The sequence below is a fragment of the Xenopus laevis genome, chromosome 6L, assembly GCF_017654675.1.
Source record: "Xenopus laevis strain J_2021 chromosome 6L, Xenopus_laevis_v10.1, whole genome shotgun sequence".
Taxonomy (NCBI): domain Eukaryota; kingdom Metazoa; phylum Chordata; class Amphibia; order Anura; family Pipidae; genus Xenopus; species Xenopus laevis.
In genome coordinates, this window is record NC_054381.1 from 47624276 (window position 1) to 47646928 (window position 22653).

At 35.3% G+C, this 22653-nt stretch overlaps 1 protein-coding gene across 2 annotated transcripts in view; it reads right to left on the minus strand.

Moving 5' to 3' along the window:
• The window catches only part of znf385d.L (zinc finger protein 385D L homeolog), a 191649-nt gene that overhangs the window by 72602 nt on the left and 96394 nt on the right, over positions 1-22653 (minus strand). The window contains exon 3 of one of the 2 annotated variants that reach the window (XM_018267446.2): positions 16660-16770. The exons of the other annotated variant lie outside the window; for it this stretch is intronic. Within the exon in view, the coding sequence (XP_018122935.1) occupies positions 16660-16770 (111 nt within the window). The remainder of the gene's footprint in view (positions 1-16659; positions 16771-22653) is intronic. 2 annotated transcript variants of the gene reach the window in all.

Consider the following 22653-nt stretch of genomic DNA (forward strand, 5'->3'; position numbering starts at 1 on the left):
ATCATATGCAAATAAACAAAAAATAAAAATATTTCCATTAATAAAGGAGGTTTAAATGAGTCTTTTTCTGTTGGGGTATTTGTACCAGTGGAGAAGGCCCCTGCCACCTCACATTTAATTTCCATAAGCCTTAGAAGGGCATATTTTTAACAAGGTTAATTCAGAGTAAAATGCAACTGAAATAAAGATAAGTGGAATGTATGTAATTTATTATAATACCAAATGATATGCTAAACTGACTTACTGAGGCTCATTTATAAACATTGGGCACATCTGAACCTGGGCAGTAACCCGTAGCAACCAATCAGTGATTAGCTTTTTACAGAACGCTGAAAGCAATCATCTTATTGGTTGTCATGATTTACTGCCCAGATGCAAATTTGGTCAGTGTTTATAAATAACCCCCTCTAAGTTATCAGCCTCCATACTTGCATGCTTCCACTGATAAAATAGAAATAAAATGCATGCAAGTATGTATGTAACTATTACAGTCATGTAAAATTGCAAGAGACATGGATTGAAAGAGAACTGGGCTCTTCTTAAAATGAATCTGGAATTACTGAACAGAATCTGACTTTTGAGTCAATACATTGCTCCAAGGGGTCAGCAAGCATTTTTATCTATTGTAATAGTAATCACGGCATTATGACCAAAAAAAGATTAACATTCAAATATGGCATTTGAAAAAATTAGAATTTTACCACATTCATTAAGACTTTACTTAAACAGGTGGTTCACCTTTAAGTTAACTTTAAGGGGCAGATTCACTAAAGGGCGAATTGTCGCCAGCGACCACTTCGCACACATCGCACCACTTCGCCAGGCGCAAATTCACTACCACTACGCTAATTCACTAATATGCGAAGTTGTGCTCTGGGCGCTGAACAATGTCAACTTTTCACTAGCATTTCTTCGGCAGTGCGAGCATTTTATAACAAAGATGCCTAGCGAAAATTTGTGCCTAGCGAAAATTCAAGGTCAATTTGCATACGGCAGGTAATTTAAAGTTGTATGGAGGTCTTTATTATAAATGGTGGTGCAAATGCTTGACGGTACCACTTTTTATTACAAATGTCCAGGGAACCTCAATAAAGACAAGAGAATTTATATAATGGCCTACACATGAGCCCACTGTAAAATGAATGTTCCATATGATAGGAAATGTCTGGAGAAAGCCAGTTCCCCAAAAAAAAGTTTGTTATAAAATGGCTACTTCTAAGCAACTTTTCAATTGGCCTTCATTATTTATTTTTTATAGTTTTTTTAATTATTTACCTTCGTCTGACTCCTGCTTTCAAATGGGGTCACTGACGCTGATGTATTGCTACTTTTTTTACTCTCCTTTCTAATTAGGCATCTCCTATTCATATTCCAGTCTCTCATTCAAATCAGTAATTTGAACCCTAGCAACCAGATTGCTGAAATTGCAAACTGGAGAACACAAATAATAAAAAATGAAAACCAGTTGCAAGTTGTCTCAGAATATCACACTCTACATCATACTAAAATTTAATTTAAAGGTGATCAACTCCATTAAGGATGTGTCCTTTAAGGAACCTGCAATATTTGTGTTGATTTAAGTTGCATATGAGTGCTCAATAGTTGGTTTGCAACTAGCTGTGTGATTATGGCAAATTGCAATAGACTGTAATATGAATAGGAGAGGCCTGATGAGAAAGATCAGTAATAAAAAGTAGAAATAACAATACATTTATAGCCTTATAGAAAATTTGTTTTTAGATGGGGTCCGTGACCCACATTTAGAAGTGGGAAAGAGTCAGAAGAAGAAGAATGAAAATATTTTAAAAAAACTACTAAAAAGAAAAAAATAAAGGCCAGTTGAAAAATTGCATAGAATTAGTCATTATATAACATACTAAAAATAACTTAAAGGTGAATCGCCCCTTTAAGGTTACAATACATAAGTCACTATGCAGAGAAACAGCAGAAGAAATGGAGAATGCTACTTAGCAACCTGTAGAAGTTTTTTTTTTTATTTTACATGTACAAATGACAATGTTTATAACAGAACTTCCATCTGCAAATACAAGATAATTAGTGTTTTTCTTAACTGTGCAGTTTATTATTTTTAATGATAATTTTTCTGAGACTGGAAAAGACAAGCCATGGGAATTGATTCAACATCCATTTTATATGATTTTCTCTCTATGTAGTCAAGCAAAATGGAAATCATAACAGAAAATAAATAGTGATTGTACACATTTTAATTTGAAATAACAATGATAATCGCTTTCGAGCTGACAAGCTCATATTATTTTCATTGTATTTTTAGCGATAGATTGCTCTTAATCTTGAGTAAATACACACATTACACAATATAGTCAAATAACTAAGTGCTCAGCAAATGATAATGCATACTAACAGGGAAAAGTTTTGATGGAAGCTAAAATACAGATCCCAAGGGACCAAGGAGATCGATGACTTTATATAAAGAAAGAAAAAGCATCATTATCCTTAAGGGTTAGTTCACACGAGGAGATTCAGGGAGATTTTTTCGCCTGGCGACTAATCACCTCGTCTTCTGAGCGACAATCTCCCCAAACTGCCTCAGCGTGTTTTCCCTTAGGCTATATTGAAAAGTCGCCTGCGCTAAAGCACACGCAGCGATGCGTTTTCCATAGTCGCCCGAAGTTGCCTCAGGGAAAACACACTGAGGCAGTTCGGGGAGATTGTCGCTCAGAAGACGAGGCGATTAGTCGACAGGCGACAAAATCTCCCCGAATCTCCTCGTGTGAACTAACCCTAAAGGGCCATTTCATCCCTTTATTATTACACGCCGAGGATGCAAGTCAGAATCCGAAAATCCAGCATCTCAGACCTTCCGAGGTTGTATATGAGTCAATGGGAGAGGTCCTTTACCCATTTGGAAGTTTCTGTGGTCTGCGCTGGAATTAGCCTGAAAATCCGACTATTTCCGAGTTTTCTGGCAAAAATCCGAAAAAGAAGGGGTTTTCGCAAAAAAGCCTGAATAAGTCCTGAAAAGCAATTTGGGAAAAAACTCCAAAAAAAAAAAAACGTATGATTCGGATTTTCCCTCCATTTTATCAAGTTTGTGCCCGATCCGATTAAATTGTGCTTTTTTATTAATAAATAAGCTCACATTGTGGATTCTAGTTTGGGTGGACTTTTTTAATTCAAATATCAAAATTTGGATTTTGATAATAAGGCCCCCCAGGTATGGTGATACAAATTACAGAAATATACTGTACCTTATACAGAAAACGGCAGGTCCCTATGCATTCTGTATAACAGATCCTGTATAATTAATGTCAACTTCTCATAGCCCCCAGATGTGTCCGCTCACCTTCTTGGTCTTATAGAAACCACTGTTTTGTTATATATTTTGTTCAGATTAATGATCCTCATATAGTTTCTTTTGGTGATATATTAAATAATCAACCATATTCAATTAATTTCTTGTTTATTTATTACATATTTATTATTGCTTTATTATTCTTTATTATTTCTACATTGATTCCTTTGCTAAAATGATTCACTAACCCACATGCCCTCATTTAGAAATAGGAAGAGTTCATACTAGTGTAATACATTGCCAAATCTCCACTTGACAATCAGTAGGGAATAAGGGGTTTGTATCTCTCTGCCCTGGACAGGATTCAACGCAGGATTCCAAGCACTGCAAGGCAGTATTTCTACAATATGCATCATGTGTGAATAATATAATTTAAAAACAATTTCTGGTTTCACAATTCAAACATAAAGAGGCTCTTACTGTTTAAGACTTATCCTAGTTAATTTTATTTTCTTCAATTAAACACACATGAACATTTTAACCAGTTTTTATAGCTGAATTGTCCATTTTGCTTAACCCGCTAATACGCTGATATTAAATCACTGCCTAGGCAATGCATTAAAAACATTTGTAGAGGTAATAAAAACAAAACATACCCATTTGTATACTGCCTAAGCGGACAGCAACATTGTGCTTAACAATATTACAAAATGCATTTTGTTAAGATCATAAATGACGATAACACAGAATTGTACTTAAAGGTTGACGTGCACGTGAGCTGACATATTTTGGCCAAAGTGTGGTACTAACACCTCATTTTTAGTAATAATCATTATTATTAAAGGCAAACCATGCAATGGCAATCGTTCCCCTTCTTTTAGCTTATACAGTAATGGAGTCTTTGTGGCAAATTCACTAAAGGGCAAATTTTTGATTGCGAAGGCTTCACCACACTCCGCGCCACTTCGCCAGGTGCAAATTCGCTACCATTATGCTAATCCACTAAAATTCAAAGTTGCGTTTCAGCAGCCGATAGCTGGCAAAGTTTCGCTAGCGTTAATTTGTCAGGATGATCAATTTATAGCAAACTTTCACTAACATTTGTTTCTGCCTAGCGAAACTTCATTAGTATACTTGCGCTTAGGTCAATTTGAATATGGCGGGTACATATAGGTCTTATATATTAATGTCTATATTAAATTCTTGAAGTGGCCACTTATTATAAATGTCTACGGAAGCAAAACAAAAAAAAAACATAAGAGATTCTCTAATGCCCTAGACATGAGCCCTCCCTAAAACAAATGTGGCATGCCCCTCAAATTGGTAAAAAAAAAATTCACATTAAAATTTTTAATAGTTGGAGCTTTGGAAGACAATCCTGCTTTAAAATAGTGGGAAAAAAGCCAGCATTATTTAGAACTTTTATGACTTTTCGGCATACAGGATATGATGTCACTGCCATAAGATTGAGGAGGATGTAGCTTCATCTTATCAGTTCACCTGTTCTAAGGTGGTGAAGGAAACTCTGGCAAAAGAATTAACATTCTGTAAAGTTTGCACTTTAGTGAATTTGCCGATTAACGATCGTTCGTCTGAGTGAAAATTCACCTGGAGATAGGGTGTGAAACTACGCTAGCGACGGTTTCGATAGCGAATTGTCTTCTACGCCTGTTGGTAAATTGGTGAAGTCCCTGTGGATGGGATTTCTGGTGATTTTTCACTAGCGACGGCCACTTTGCACTTAAGTAAATCTTCCTCCTATGGGAGATGGCCGTCCTGTAATTTTAGCTTTCTGGATAATGGGTTTCCGGATAAAGAATCCAATACCTGTACTATCCAATTAGCCAGTTGGTACAAGGTGACATTACTGCACAGAGACCAATTTTATAATAAGTTGGGTGTTAAATTATGACTGGTTGGTAGGAGTTGAATGTAACTACAAAACAGATTATGCACTGGGGCTATGTACATATCAAAATTAAGAAGGGGAACCGGCTTTTTTTTATTTATTTTTTTATTTTCTATTTTATTTTACAATATTATTTATAAGTCACTTACAGTATAAAACCCTATCTCTAGACACAGAAATGTAAAGCAGGCTGACAAATCTCTCTCAACCTCACTTCGTTCCTGTGTTTTATTTTATGCTAATAAAGTACAGTATGTTGACCAGGCAGCACCTTCCTCTGTCACCTATTTTGTCACTGTACCATAACGAAAAAGTATATTACTAGTGATGGGCGAATTTATTCGCCAGGCACAAATTCGCGCGATTCGCTGGCCGAGAATAAATTTGCAAAACCGCAGCGAAAATTCACCGGCATAAAAAAATGGACGCTGGCGTAAAAACCGAGACGCCGGCGCAGTTTAGAGAATTTTTTGCCATTTTGCGAATTTCGCTGGAAATTCACAGATTTTTCAACAAAACGCCCCAAATTCGCCCATCACTATATATTACCATGTCAAAAACAGACGCCGGTGTAAAAAACTAGTTGCCGGCGCCGTTTGAGAATTTTTCGCCGTTTTGAGAATTCCGCTGGAAATTTGCTACATTTTCAGCGAAACGCCCCAAATTCGCCCGTCACTTTACATTACCATGTAAAAATACATGAAGACACAATACTTAAATCATTTAGCAATTTATTATGTTTTGTATATTGTTTACATTATACATGTGGCACAAATCTTCTACGTCTTTAAAAACATAGACTTGCTTCTAACTCCTTTTCCTTTAAAACAGCAAAATGCACTAAGGTTTTTGTGTGAGCTATGGGAATCTGGTTGTGCAGTTGTTTTACTAAACCTTTGATTGAAGACAGATTTTACATTGTCGTGTCACTGCAGTATACTTAATCTCAGCTGGTCTCTCATTGCTAACAGCTGCTTGGCAATTTTTCAGGAGTAAAGATATGCTTCTATACATGAAAAACATGATAAAATACTTTTTGTTCGCTACTAAGCAATGTCTGGCATTTCCATAAAAATAATAACAACATGTACTGCTGCATTTTTTTTTATCACAATTACCCTTACTGATTGTGAAAACATTTTCCTTTTAAAACAACTTACTTTAAGATCGGAAATAATTTGCACCAATACATTCTGAGCAGTTCAAATATAACATTTAATGCAATGCTCATCAAAATGTTACCTCCCTCCCTCATCTGGAAACCTATTTTTAGAAGCTCCAAATAAACATAGCATCTGTTTAAATCAAATGGTTGCAAATTATGTATTTTTAATAATAAAACAGTATCTTGTACTTGATATAATTAATTCTTATTGGAGGCAAAACAATCATATTGGGTTTCTTTAATGTTTCAATGATTTTAGAAGCTTTCAGGTGTGGTGACCCAAATTACAAAAGAAACCCTTATCCCAAGAATTTTGGATATTAACTTCCACAGCCCTACTGGAATAGAACCAAGCATTTAAGTTCACTAATTGAAAATTATAACTAGGCACTCCTGAGGGATTTTAACCAGAACATTTATCAAAGCCTTTTGCCATTTTTTTTTTTTAAATGTGCTCATTCATTAGAGTTGATGCTTTGAGCAGTCAAATTCAATTCTTTTTGGCTATAAAAGAAGGATCTAAACCCCAAAAAAGAATTGATTTTGTCTTAACTTCAAAAAGAGATCTAAACCTGATGAACTGATATAAACTTACACAGAGTGCTCCCCGGAGTAATTTAAATTTCTGCTTTAAATACTGAGGTTTTTGCAATTTTAGACAACTAATACTAGGCTTTTGCCTCAATGGCTTTCTTTCAAAGTGAGAAGGGATTATGTAATACAAAGCGCAAAGTTTTTTACAGTTCATCTATAGCAACCAATTAGCAGGTGTCACCTGCTTGAAAGCAAGCATTGTATTGGTTGCTATAAGTTACTGAACACGGGCAAACTTGGTACCTTTTATTAAATATGGGGGAGGGTGTCAGCAACTTAACTGATTTTGGTGTGACTGTTTAATTAACCACAGGGTAGATGATACCCTGGCTTTCAGAGAGAGCCATTTAGCCAAAAGGCTGGTATTTGCAATAATAAAAGATGGAACTATGGGCAGGTAGATGGGGCACATGCCTAGCATTCTACCCCCACTCCCCTGTTGTGCCCTAGGTACATGCCTCTTCTGATTGATCCAGTATATTTTGTATAAAGAATAGTTGGGGTGCGTGAATAAAATAGTTGGTAGGCAAAAATAAATATATTTTAATATTGATGGTCTGAAAATAAAGTGGTTGATTTATTATAGATCAAACTGATGAATCCAAATAGATACCCAGCAGTTCAATATGATCCTGACCGTAAGGAAAGTGTCAATACACAGACAGTATTAAATCTGATAAATGTGTCAGTTTGTCTTAATGTATTCTATTGCTTTCTGCAGTCAAACACCTTCATTTACTATATGCGTACGTACCCAGCGCTGCTCAGCAGCTGCACCTGCTTACTAACACTGGCACACGCAGTGGAGACACCACTAATTCTACTAAATATTTCCTGATTATGTGTGCACTGGCAGCTAAACAATTATCATATTACTGTGCTCATGGAGTGGATTTTATTATATGTGGTTTTTGAGTTATTTAGCTTTTTAGCAATCTGGTCTAGGGTCCAAATTACCCTAGCAACCATGCATTGATTTGAATAAAAGATTGGAATATGAAGAGGAGAGGCTTGAATAGAAAGATGATGAATTACAATTTCCAGATGGGGTCAGTGACCCCTATTTGGAAACTGGAGAGAGTCAGAAGAAAAGGCAAATCATATACTCTATAAAATAAATAATAAGGACCAAATGAAAAGTTGTTTAGAACTGGTCATTATATAACAGTGAACCACCCCTTTAAAGGTTAACAATATTCAGCAAATCAGATCCATTAGTCCAAATTGTATTCCTTTACATTTTTTGTTGCTTGCATAATTCTTTAAATAGTTTCAAGGGAATTCCAAGGATTTTTTTTGTTACTGTTATGTGTATATCAATAGCCTTATATCTATTTCATTGATGACAATGGAATCTCTCCTGTTATTTGGTTGCATTTGCAGACACATCATAGGAATCCATCTGTCGGATATGAATAAAAGAAAACTTTTAATTTGCTAGAACAAATACAAATATCAATAAAAAGATGCAAACAACAGCTTTAAAGTTATGACAGATTTAGGGAATATATATCCTTTATACCTGTGATAAAAGTGGCAATAAAACATATCTGTTGAGATCTCTTCACAAGGTGCCAATTTCACTGGTGTCCAGGTAATACATTCCTTTGCTTAGGAACTGAGTGATTTATGACCATGATGAAACATTTTATTATCTATTGTGATGGAGTGCAGACAATAACTCACTCTTGAAGGGTCCAACGTACATTTAAAGAATTCTTTCAAAATAATGGAACCCAAAAGACAGATTATGCTCCTTGCCTGAAAATAACGTATGAAATTCAGCTGGCGTGACAATGTATTGATTTTAGTTGTTTATATCAGATACTCCTGAATAATCATTCATGATTTCAGAGATTTTTTTTTTTTTTATTACAACTACCTAAATTCCGAAGAGGAAACATGTTTTGAGGCTTTAGGAAAATGAACTATGAAAGATATCATTTGCTTCAAGAGCATGTGCCATGGTATTATATGTATGTCCTATATATACAAAACATTTACTTTATAAAAATCCCTCTAAACATAAATGAAATAAATGCATACCGTGAAATGACATTTTTAGTACCATAATTCATAGAAGTGGCATATGAGGTAAACACTGTCAATGTAAGTGTATACTATTAAAAAGTAAAAGCTATAATATAAATGGAGGCAGCAGGAGAAGATTATTTTTGCCTCTGAAGTATCACTGACAACTTGATTATATGAAAGGGCATTGGACACTTGAGGTTAAACGGGGAAACAGGAAAATCACTAAACCTATAACTCTATTTACATTCACCCGTGTCTAATTACTATGTAGGGACAGCAATTATTTGGACATAAGAAACGCATTAAGTAGAAAGCGATGAGATGTAATTACGTACAAACAAGAATGTGAAGAATGTTCCAGTGAGAAGACAATTGATAAACTATCAAATATAAATAAACCTAAGCGCAAAAGAAATGTCTGGATTAATCATGGCAAGTGCTTTTATTGGACATGATCTACGTTAGCACTTAAAGGGGTGGTTCACCTTAAAACAACTAGATGTGTTCAGATAGATCACCATAAATAATGACTATTTCCAATGACGTTCCATTTTCTATGTGTGACCGTTTTTCTAATATTGAAGTGTAAAGTATCATTATACACCTTCTGAAGCAGCTCTGGGAGGGGGTCGCCGACCCTGTAAACTGTTCCAAATTAATACATTTAGTTAATACATTTCTTATCTGTGTCCCTGCTGAGCAGAATCTCTGGGTTTCATTACAGGCAGCTGTTAGAATTGATACAATAGTTGCTAATACTCCAGAGATGCTGCTGAGAAATATATCAACTAAATGTTGCAAAATTGTAACAGTTCAGAATCTGCACCTGAATTACTGAGCTGACAGACTCAAACACCAGAGACACGAACATTCAAATTTACACTTAGATTTTGGAAAAACAGTAAAAAATAAATAATGGAAAGTAATTGAAAAAAGTCTTTATTTATCTAAAAATAAATGAATTCAAATCTCTTCTTCAAAACCAAGTTTCCTGACTATTCTGAAGTGGAGAGTGGTTGCACTATGACCTGCTCACTCAGCTCAGCTTGCGACAGTGTGTGGAAGATGCTCATGCTGCAAAATCAGAATATTACAATACCAGTGACTCTTAACCACTAGCAGGTTTATTTGACAATAGTGATATGATACTCACATAGTAGTCTGTTGTAACAGAGTTAGATTTATTGCAATAATATTCACCTTGTAGATCTCCTCCAGCCAAAACCTCAGAAAGAAGCTTCTAGCCTGAGTTCCAAACTGTGGTCCCCATACTTTCAGGCAAAGTATCACCTGGGAAAGCGACCTCCTATTTGGTGCTAAGTGTTGCTCCTTTTAGCTTTGCTTGCATAGGATACTTTTACTTTGACCTTGCTCCCAAGCAGCATTCACCCCGTACTTAGAGTTGCCACCTTTATTGTGTTGGGAAACGGGCAGGGGCCGGCCGGGTGATATCAGGGGGTGGGACGGTTGACGTCAGGGTGGGCGGTGATGTTAGGGACGGAGCATTGATGTTGGGACGGGGTAGGTGCAGTAGGAGGCTGGACTGATGATGTGGCCCCAGTGTCGGACTGGAACACCAGGGGCCCACCAAAAAACCTTAGACCATGGGCCCACCAAAAAAATTTAGATCAGGGGCCCACTCTCAGTACTATTTTCTTCCTCACCTCATTCAACCTCTATTCTCCTAGTCAGGTTGGGGTTATTTTCTCTAGAAAAAAGCTTGCGAGGGGACATGATAAGACTTTACAAGTACATTAGAGGACATTATAGACAAATAGTAGGGGACCTTTTTATCCATAAAGTGGATCACCGTACCAGAGGCCACCCCTTTAGACTAAAAGAAAATACATTTCATTTGAAGCAACGTAGGGGGTTCTTCACAGTGAGGACAGTGAGGTTGTGGAATGCACTGCCGGGTGATGTTGTGATGGCTGATTCAGTTAAAGGCTTTAAAGGGCATGTCAAGTCTAAAATAGAATAAGGCTAGAAATGCTGTATTTTGTATACTAAATATAAACATGAATTTACTGCACCACAAGCCTAATCAAACAAATAATTTATGCTTTCAACGTTGGCTACAGGGAGGTTACCATCTTGTAACTTTGTTAAACATCTTTTTAAGACTAAGACTGTGCACAAGCTCAGTGTGGTCTGGGCTGCTTAGGGATCGATATAATTAAAGCTGCTTGAGTTCTGCATGGCTGGGAAGTAAGGTGGGGGCTCCCCCTGCTGTTCATAAGTATGATTGTTTCCCTGCTCAGCAGTTAGGGACCATCTGACAATTCCTATCCACAGCAGTAAAAAGAAAGTAATTTCATTAAAGAAAGTAAAAATGGGATTTTATTTTTTTTGCCTTTACATGTCCTTTAAGAATGGCTTGGATGATTTTTTGGACAGACATAATATCAAAGGCTATTGTGATACTAAACTCTATAGTTAGTATAGGTAAATAGAATATGTGTGAAAGTAAGGTGTGTGTATGGATGCTGGGTTTTCATTTGGAGGGGTTAACTTGATGGACTATGTCTGTTTTCAACCCAATTTAACTATGTAACTATAAAGCAAAAGACAACAGTGTCATGTAAATGCATAGATAATTACATAATATGTACAAATATACAATGTATAGTGGATAAAGTACTATTGTAATTTATAAAGATATTAGAAGTCACAAAGGCGATCCATATTAATATAATGGCATGATATATAGCATGAGGTAGGAAAAATTCCTACTATTCTATTCCTATTCTTCACGCCAAAAAGCTGTGATCAATTTGCATATAATTTCTTCGGAAATTTGCATACAAAGAGATTTTGAGCATTTTGCCTGTTGAGTTTTTCTTTAGCTCAAACACATGGGTCTAAAATTCCTGGTAATTTAGAGTCTGTTGGCCCCACCTACTTGCAGAACTAATCCCCTTGTCAATCATTTAACATATCTCCCACAGTAAAAAAAAAACACATATTAGCAAAGCACAATTCAGGAGTCTCAAGGAATTCTGTGAAAACAAAAGTCTTTTTAACATTAAGGGGGTTATTATACTAGAACTCAAATTTATCTCATCCTTTTATTAAATCAAGCTCGACCAAACTCCCACCCATGATTTAACTTATTTATTAATAAAATAACTCGAAAAATTAGGTGTGGGAAAAGCCTCAATACAATCAAGTTTAAACTGGAATCGCACAAATTTTTCAACATTTTTTCGGTTATCACCTCCAAAACCCAGAATTTTTCGGATTATCGGATGAAACCCAGCGCAGATCCCGATATTATCAAATTGTAAAAGGAACATCTGCCAATGACTCCTTCATGACCTTGGTAGGTTTGAAATGGTTTTGATTTTAGCAAGCTTCTGGTTATAATCTCGAATTTGCTTTTTTTCCCTCTAAAATAGGTTTTCCCTCAAAAAAACTTGACCAGAAATAATCAAGTTTTAGTAAATAACTTGATAATATAGAAATATAGATTTGCTCTTTTAGAAAACATTTTGCAGTACAGAATTATGAATTTGGGACACTATGGAGCAGATTTATAAAGGGTCGAGTTGAAAATTTGAAAATCAAAAACTCTCAAATTCGAATTGAGAATTATCCAATCTCAATTCGAATTTTAATTTCAAGATTTATCAAACTCTCTTCGAAGTCGTAGTCGAAGGTCGAAGTAGCCCATTCGATGGTCGAAGTAGCCCAAAAAACACTTCGAAATTCGAAGTTTTTTTACTTCGAATCCTTCACTCGAAGTTAGTGAATCGGCCCCTATATGTCCTCATGATATTATCCTTTTTATGAATAAGTAACACACAAATTAGTAGTAAACCAGAAAGGATCAGCAATTTGTTTTTCAGTGGTACTGCTCATTGTACTGCTAAAAACATATTGACGTTCCTTCGTAAATCTGCCCCAGGTCACAAATTCCCTCCTCGTTTTGGCACATTATAGAAACAAAGCAATGTGAACACATGTATTCACTTACCATACCTATTCTACAGCACAAATAAATGAGCTGCCAGTAGACATTTGTAATATGGATTGAAGCAGGAAAGCTTCCTGTATAATTACCATGGAATGTGCCATTTATCTCCTATATCTTTCATCATTAAATTCCTGTCATTTACAAACAATGTCCTCATCTTGGATGTAAGCAGATCATTTTCTGCAAAAGCTTGATAATCCATATGACCTATTGAAATTCCAGTTCTTAAATGAGCTAAATTAGAAGCTGTTTGGCAATCGAACAGCTCCCTGTAAATACACAAAAACTCTTTCTTTATATCTTGTTAAATCAGATACACATAATCAGTCTTCCTAGTTGATCAATGAGCTATGGACAAGGTGACGAAACCTAGAAGGTCATGATTTTGTTTCCGTTTTCTAAAATGTGTCTTCTTCAAATAAATTAGTTTAAAGAAGGAATGCATTTCTTGGAGACATATAGATAAAACACTCATCTGTGTTTAATTTTCACATAGGAGAAATAGTGAACAACTCATGTAACTATTATGAACAGACAAAAGAACCTAGGCATCACAATTACAGAAAAGTACACAAAATAATAAAACCTGATGTATTACAGAAAAAAGCTCATGTTCCAGGAATGAATTTGAAATTGTAATGCCCTGGTTAAAATAAAGAAAACAGTTTCCTTTTGTGGTCCAAAGCTAAAAGAGAAACAATGACTATGAAAATAAGTTTACCAGTCATACCAAGAACCTAGGAGTTGTCTCATTTCTCCTTAAATGAAATGATAAAAGCAACCAAACGAAGATCAAATAACTGTACCAATTGCACTACTGAATTATAGTTGATACTGGATATTGTAAATCAGGCCCAGTTTTCTAAATTAAAACACACATGTATACAGTACATATATGCTACATGTTACTGGTCTAATTATGGTCTCCTGCAAAAAGGAAGCCACATCACAAACTCTGCATAACCCCTGTAAAAAAAACATCTATGATAAAGCCCTTCAAAATATAATAAAAATCTTAATTTAAAAAACAGTAATCTAGTAATATTCTGTTTAAAAACAAAAGGTATACACTGGATTCACTTGAATATATTTAACATTTTATAATAAGCACAATTATAACATATATATATACATATATATATATATATATATATATATATATATATATATATATATATATATATATATATATATATACAGACACACACTGATGTTTCTCAAAAGGCTGAAGTTCAGTTTGTGTTGCTATGTTTGGTTACTTGCACCCGGGCACTTAATGGTTTTCTTTGTTGTGAGTGCTGAGCATTTTTGGACACACTATATATATATTCACTTGTAACAATATATCTTAAATGTTCTACATATAGCAATATATGTGAAGGTTAATACAAACTGTAAAAGTAATGTAATGATAATATGTTCTTATATTTAAACAGTATGCCCCTGTGTTCCACAGTAAATAGGCATCAGTCACAAATGTACCTGCCCAACTGGACATAATCTAAAACCCATAATACATTTTTATACACTATGCAACTCCCTGCCTCTTTACATTATAAAACGTATACAAACAGTGTACATTAGTATTTACTGTTATGATATTCCATAACAGCAGCTGTAGGTTTGTTTTCCTTCATATTGATATATGATCAGGTGCAGGGAGTTGCAAGGGAGCTGCACGGTAAAATGCAGCTGTTGTGGAACAGTTTATGGTCAGGCACATGGAGTTGCAAGGGAATACATGCAGTTGTTCTGGAACAATTTATGATCAGGTGCAGGGAATTGCAAGGTAAAATGCAGCTGTTCTGGAACAATTTATGACCAGTTGCAGGGAGTTGCAAGGTGAAATGCAGCTGTAGTAAGAAAGTTTATGGTCAGGTGTAGGGAGCTACAAGATAAAATGCAGCTGTTCTGAAACAATTTATGATCAGGTGCAGGGGGTTGCAAGGGGATATGTAGCTGTTTTGGAACAGTTTATGGTCAGGTGCAGGGAGTTGCAAGGGATTAAATGTAGCTGTTCTGGAACAATTTATGATCAGGTGCACAGAGTTACAATGTAAAAATGCAGCTGTTATGGAACAATTTTTGTTTAGGTGCAGGGAGTTGCAAGGTAATAAATGCAGCTGATGTTCTGGAATTGTATAACATATAATAACAGATGCAGGGGGTTATAAAAGAAAACCGAATGTATGTTGATTGTTTGTATTCAGCATAATACTGTGTAAAAAATTACTATGGTGTTTACACTAACTGCTGATACACACTCCCCCCCCATTATTGCAGAGCAAGGAACAAGCAGTGAAGGGAGGGGGGAGGAAAATGAACAGGGCAGGGAGGAGGTTAAATGAACAGGGCATAGATGGGTTACATGAACAGGGCAAAGTGGGAGAAACAAACACTACAGGAAGGGGTTAAATGAACAGGGCAGAGAGGAAGAGAAACAAATAGTGCAAGCTGCAGAGTCTGATACTGAGTCCTCAACAGGAAGTTGCAGAGGGGGAGGGCTAAGCAGTTTTCAAGCTAATACAGATGTTTTTGATCCAAAAGGTATTTAAATAAAAAAAATTCTTCTATTTTACATTATTTTGCATGGTTTGATGCATTGTGAAAATTTATGCTACATGTCCCCTTTAAAATCACCTATTCAGTCAGTACTGGTTCTATAAAGCCCCTTTCATCTTCCATTCAACCCCAACTAACATTCAAAGTCCTTCACTCCGCTGCTCCTAACAACATTCTTCTCTTGTCTGAGTCACCTATTCCTTCAGACCATCCACATCCACTGCCACCTTTCATATCAAACCTTTCTATCTTGCTGCTCCTTACCTCTGGAATTGCATCCCTAAACTCCTCCGTAAGGAGTACTCTCTCAATCTCTTCAAGAAAAAACTGTCTACCTGTTGGAGCACTAGAACATTAGCTACATTTATCAAAATTTGAATTTGTGAGGTCTTTTAACTTGAAAAAAATTGAAAATTCCCCAACCCCAACTTGAATCCCAAAAACTAAATCAAATAAAATCATGAAAAAAACGGACTTCATACACTTGACTTGTACATGAACTCAGCAGGTTTTAGGTGGTGAATATTAAAATTAGGACGGTTTCCATGGTCGAGGTGTGATAAATATCATATTCTGATTGCACTGGAATAGGGGGATTACAATTTGAATGTGTGAATTTTGAATGTGTGAAATTCGAATTTGAATTTACTATTCGACCCTTGATTAATCTAACCCTTGGAGTTTGGTCTATTCAAAATTCTTTTAGCACAGAATAACCCTCCATGCTCATGATCTACCCTAGGTCCATATGCACTTGAATTCCCTGTACCCCTCTAGTTACACTTTTTTATTTTTTTAGAAGAAATAATTTGAGATGATTTTTCTTCGTATAATAATGTAAGTTAAAGTCAGTGACGGTTACTTTCCAAGGTTTTCTTTTTGATAAAAATGAATTTATTTAGATATACTGTATGGTCTGATGTAATCATCTGTATTAAATGTATCATTTTCATAATAAAGACAAAGATTATTGTAAATATCATTTAAATCTGTTTTCACTTTTTTGAAACACCTGACGTTTTGGACAATGGAGTTGGCCACAGAATGTTTTTTTTAAGAAATTAGATTATGATCAATTTAATGGCTTTATATGTGGTGACCCAACTGCTGCTATTATACAATGACCAAAAAAAGGAAAAACTTACTTCCGAATTAAATTTCAGCTGGCAAATATTGCATGGTGCGATTTGCTTTCTTCGTTGTAGCAAAGGAACCCCAAATGTGTGATTTAACACTGCTTTTTGAATTGGGTCCATCTGTAATAAAAAGACAGAAATAAGTCTTGTTTCATCTGAAATAATCTTCATGTAATGAAGACTGTAATGAAGATGGGGATGACAAGCCTTTGGCTTTTGTTTGTTTACAAAGCAGTGTAAGTACTTTGGATACATTTGTTAGTTTCACTTGGCATTTTAGTTTGGCCTAGATGTTAAATTTTGACAAGTTCCACTGTATGTATGAATATATATATATTGATGGCATGTGACGGAGTACTGCATAGCTGGCCAGTAAAAATCTCTTGCAGCCTTTATTGGGGGTATGGCAATGATTAAGTCTTACAGTGAACCCTAAACAACATTTCTATTAACTGTATTTTTATCAAAAGACAGATGATTTACTTTTGCATATAAGTTATTACATTAATACCCTTATGCAAAACATATTCAACAGTTGTCTCATATTCATTATAACATCTGTCTGTTTTAGTAGTTTTATACTGTATTGTGTAGTATACAAAAGTCACTTTACACAATAACTAAATTACTAGGAAAGAGGGGAAAAAGGGATAAGGGAAGCTATGTACAGGTATGGGACCTGTTCTTCAGAATGCTTGGGCCCTTTGTTTTCCGTATAAGGGATCTATCTGTAATTTGGATCTCCATACTTTAAGACTGCTGAAAATCATTTTAAAAAAAGCTTTAAAATACTGGAAGGTCATTTCCTTTAGTATCCTGTCTTAATTATTTTGTATTTGTATTTTCTCAGTTGCAATAAAACAGTACCTTTAACTTAATCCCTTTTTTATTTTTAATGTAGTACAGGTATAGGTACAGCTATGGGACCTATTATTCAAAATGCTTTGGAACTGGAGTTTTCCAGTAATTGTTGTATAATTTGGATCATTGTCTACTGAAAATTCTTTTAGACATTAAGGGGCAGATTTACATAGGGTCGAATATTGAGGGTTAATTAACCCTCGATATTCGACTGCCGAATGTAAATCCTTCGAATTTCGAAGTCAAAGGATTTAGCGCTATTCCCACGATCGAACGATCGAAGGAATAATCGTTCGATTGAACGATTAAATCCTTAGAATCAAACGATTCTAAGGATTTTAATCCATCGATCGAAGGATATTCCTTCGATCAGAAAATTGTTAGGAAGCCTATGGGGACCTTCCCCATAGGCTAACATTGGCCTCGGTAGGTTTTAGGTGGCGAACTAGGGGGTCGAAGTATTTTTTGAAGAGACAGTACTTCGACTATCGAATGGTCGAATAGTCAAACGATTTTTACTTCGAATCGTTCGATTCGAAGTCGAAGTCGTAGTCGAAGGTCGAAGTAGCCTATTCGATGGTCGAAGTAGCTATATTCGACCATTCGAAATTCGAAGTATTTTTTCTTCTTCACTCGAGCTAAGTAAATAGGCCCCTAAATAAACCAAATAGGATTCAATAATTATTAATTATACCTTAGTTAGGATTAGGTACTGTTGTATTATTACAAAGAAAAAAGAAATACTTTTTTATTATCTGTGCTGCCCAGAAAGGTTTGGGGCCCGACAGAGGCAGGTTTAAAAATTCTCTCATTAAAGGGGTTGTTCACCTTCAAACAACTAGCTGGTTTAAGATAGATCACAAGAAATACCGACATTTTCCAATGACTTTCTATTTTCTGTGTGTGACGGTTTTTCTAATATTGAAGTGTAAAGTGTAATTTCTCTCCTTCTGAAGCAGCTCTGGGAGGGGGGTCGCCGATCCTGTAAACTGTTCTAAATGGATACATTTAGTTGATACATTTCTTATCTTTGTCCCTGCTGAGCAGAATCTCTGGGTTTAATTTCAGGCAGCTGTTAGAATTGATACAATAGTTGCTAATACTCCAGAGATGCTGCTGAGCAATGTATCAACTAAATGTTGCAAAATTGTAACAGTTCAGAGTCTGCACCTGAATTACTGAGCTGTCAGACTCAATCACCAGAGACACAAACATTCAACTTTAAACTTAGATTTTGGAAAAACAGTAAAAAATAAATAATGGAAAGTAATTGAAAAAAATCTTTATTTCTGGGGAACAATCTAAAAACAACTGAATTGAAAAAAGTGTTTGGAAGGTGAACAACCCCTTTAAAGCAATGGGTTGACAGTAAAATAATCCACAAACAACATTTGGCATTTTAAGGGCATGAACAACTCTAAATTCCAAATACCGCAACTGAAACACTGTCAAACTCAAAAAATTAAAATAAAGCGTTAAAGCATTTTTCATGAAAATGCTTTACACTGCTCTTTAAATTATCATGTAACCTATGATGTATTTAGATTAGTCAAAGAAACCTCTCTTGAAAATTCTCCATCTTCCCAATGAAGACTAACATCTTCTTGTCCATGCTGGAATCCTTTCTAAATTGCTTATAGAGCCTTTTTGTAGGTACAATAAAGCATATTTTGCTTTAAAATTTGTTTCCAAAAGCTTCCAACTGACATCAAAGTGTCAAGTAGTGTTAGTCTCTTTCTAACAGGAAAACAGCCTGTAAAAACAATAATGCAGATAAAAGCTGACTGCATGCACGCAATGACAAGCAAAGTTATCGTGAGGTCAAAAAAAATAAACAGCATATCTATGCCACGGGAGTTTCTAAAATGTCCCTTTAGCTATAGAAAAATATAAATATGCTCAAACTACATAATAACCATAAGTCATAAGTCCAGTTGCTTCCTGCAGTAATGGAATGAATTCCATTTCTAATGGGGACAGAAGAACACAGGGTAACCGCAATGTACGTTTAATGAATAAAACATCCTATTTTGAGATTGAGGTTAATTGCTTCATTAGAATAAGACTCATGGGAAGCTGCCAACTGAGGGTAAAACAAAGAGAACAGCTAATTAATATTCGTTATTCATGTTACATATTAATAGGATACATACTATGGATTAAATATGAGGTTTCCTCTGCAATTTTATATTTTTAATGCTCCAAAAAACAAATACGCTCTACATTCTATAAGAAGCACCAGTGTTTGAAAGCAGTCACTAGACGCTTTCTGAAGTCTTTAGCATTGCAGATTACTGGATTTAGCACTGAAACAAACCAAGCAAGTATTGAATGCACAAATTAAATGCAAAATGCCAGAAAATAATAGTCAATGTTGGAATCATACCTCCCAACTGTCCCATATTTCGCAGGCCAGTCCAATTTTGACAGCCCAACCCAGAGACCCCGATTGTTACTGAAATGTCCAGACTTTCTCTTTGATCTCCTGCGCTGAACAGCCAGAAAAAGATACAACGTTTCTAAAACTTAATTGGCTTTTGGCAGAGAGCCCAGAATATGTGGCAGCTGCACTTGGATACTTTGGCAACAATTTGAGATAAGCAAAGCAACTAGTGTAACAATTTAAGATAAGCAGGTCTCTTGGGAAAACGGTAACTTTCAGCTTAAAGGGCAATACACTTTCATTAGCAAAACTGCAAAAACACATCAAAACCACAGAAACGTGTTCAAACTTTCATAGCCTGCCAAATTTTGTAAAATAAACACGGTATCTAGGGGGCTTGGCCACAAATTTGGCCACGTTCCACGCAGCAAATCTTTTCCTCTCTCTTTTTATTTTCAAAATGTTGGGAGATATGGATTTTATTGCATGGCCATTTTAATATTGCCATTTCTAAGACTACATCTTTGCAAGATTTATCTAATCCTGATTGGGCTTTCTAAAATATAAATATGTACAAATGCATAGTTAACTTAAGTAGCATAAATAATCTGGCCAATCAGTTTAATTTCCATGTTAGCCAAACAAATACCAAAAACCACAGATTTTTCCTGATTTAACCAATAGGCAAAAAGCATCAGTACATGCCCTATTCATTGCATTCATGTTGAAAATTGAAGAAAACTGTCCCTTAATTTCAATATTCACTGTATTATATACAGATCCTCAAAGCAAACTGTCATATTTTTTACATCCAAGGATAAACAGGGTGTTGTTAAATCATATATCATACACATTTAAGAAGGATTAGGTGTGATATTTGTTCCTTGTTATACAAGCCTCTAAAAACCTCTGAAGTCTGATATATCAAAAGCATTTCAGAAAATAAATGAATTACAATGTTAATTGACAGATCTTTTATTTAGTGGAAAATTGTCAGCTGGCAACCTTTTTTAGCAGAAAGATACCTCTTGGCTGTATTACCCAGAATTGTTTAAACGTTGGGTCTTTAATGGCAATTGAGACAATGATAAAAAATGATAAATGAGGTTGACTAATGTTGTTTAAACTTTCTTATAATCTATTACAACTATCTTAAAGCATTTTTAGCTTTATGGCTTGTCTTATATGCCTTTTGTAGCTGGGAAGTGAATGGAAGCTATAATTACTGCTCATAAAAGATGTGTGTGGATAAAGTACATTTTAGTCATTTGCTGCAGATGATTCTTATCTGTATCACCAGGATAAAATAAGAAATCACTATATTTTAAAAGATCCATTTCAATTTAACACAAATATAATGTATGCATTTTACCATTTTGCTAATACAGTAAAACCTCTATTTTACATACCTTGATTTTTCAAGTTTTCCCTTATTTCACACAGTTTTTTATGTGGTCCCTCCAAGATACAATGCATAATGTATTTCCTTGATTTTACAGTATTCCCTGATTTACTGGCCCCCTGTAAAAGATAAAATGGGGGTTCTACTGTATGTAGATTACTAATGGAATATGGAGAACATAGACCTACCCGCTTTAGTTTCTGAAAGACTTTATCTTTTTCCAGTACATTAAGTAGACTAGATTGTAATGGGTTGGGTTTTTTGGTATAGGAATCACATAGGAACTAAGTATTAATAATAATAAAAAATTCTGCACTTTTAGTTTACTTTCCGCCTTCCGATACCCTCCGGATAAAATGTGTGCTTAAATACTTTACTGCATATGTAAGAGACATTAAGGGATTTATGTGCATATGTACAGAGAAACGAGGGGTCTCAGCTAAATCTGTACCATACGTGGCTGATAAATCCATTGCGCTAATGCACAGCAATTTTTATAAAAAAATTAACAGCCTCTTTATCAGAAATGCAGCAGTCCATTTAGAATACATATACACCAAAATGTACACATTCAATAACAAATCTGTGAAACATTACAGTAAAACAGGGAAAATACTAACACTGCAAAAATTCTACAGTATCTGTTGTGGAAGATTTGTATATTACACTTAGATCATCTGAATTAATAGGAGAAAACCCCACCTTTATATTTATATAAACTACTGGCCTTCAACATGGCAACACGTATTTAGTACAATTTACTTGGGCAATTTCACAGACTGCTGTTTTGGGAGCTTTAAAGGAACAGTAAAGTCAAAAAATAAAAGTAATAAAAATATAACGCAGTGTTGCCCTGCACTGGTAAAACTGCTTTGTTTGCTTAAGAAACACTACTATTGTTTATATAAATAAGCTGCTGTGTAGCCATGGGGGCAGCCATTCAAAGGAGAAAAGTCTCAGGTTACACAGCAGATAGCAGATAAGCTCTGTAGAACATAATGGTGTTATCTGTTATCCATTAGTTAACCTGTGCCATATAGCCGTTTTTCCATTTCCGGCATTGCTACACAGCAGCTTGTTTATATGAACTATAGTAGTGTTTCTGAAGCAAAAAGATCAGTTTTACCAGTGCAGGGCAAGACTACATGATATTTTTATTACTTTAAAACACTTACATTTTTTGGTGTTACTGTTCCTTTAAGCAGTCCTCCATAGCCTAACACTGAAATTGCCTGACAAGCACTTGTCTCAGAATAGAAAATATCCTCCATACTCTGTCAAGCAACTATCCCTTGACAAGCATTGACACAAGAATATTCAGTGGCTGTGGCAGGCAACTTGTGATTCTACTTGAACA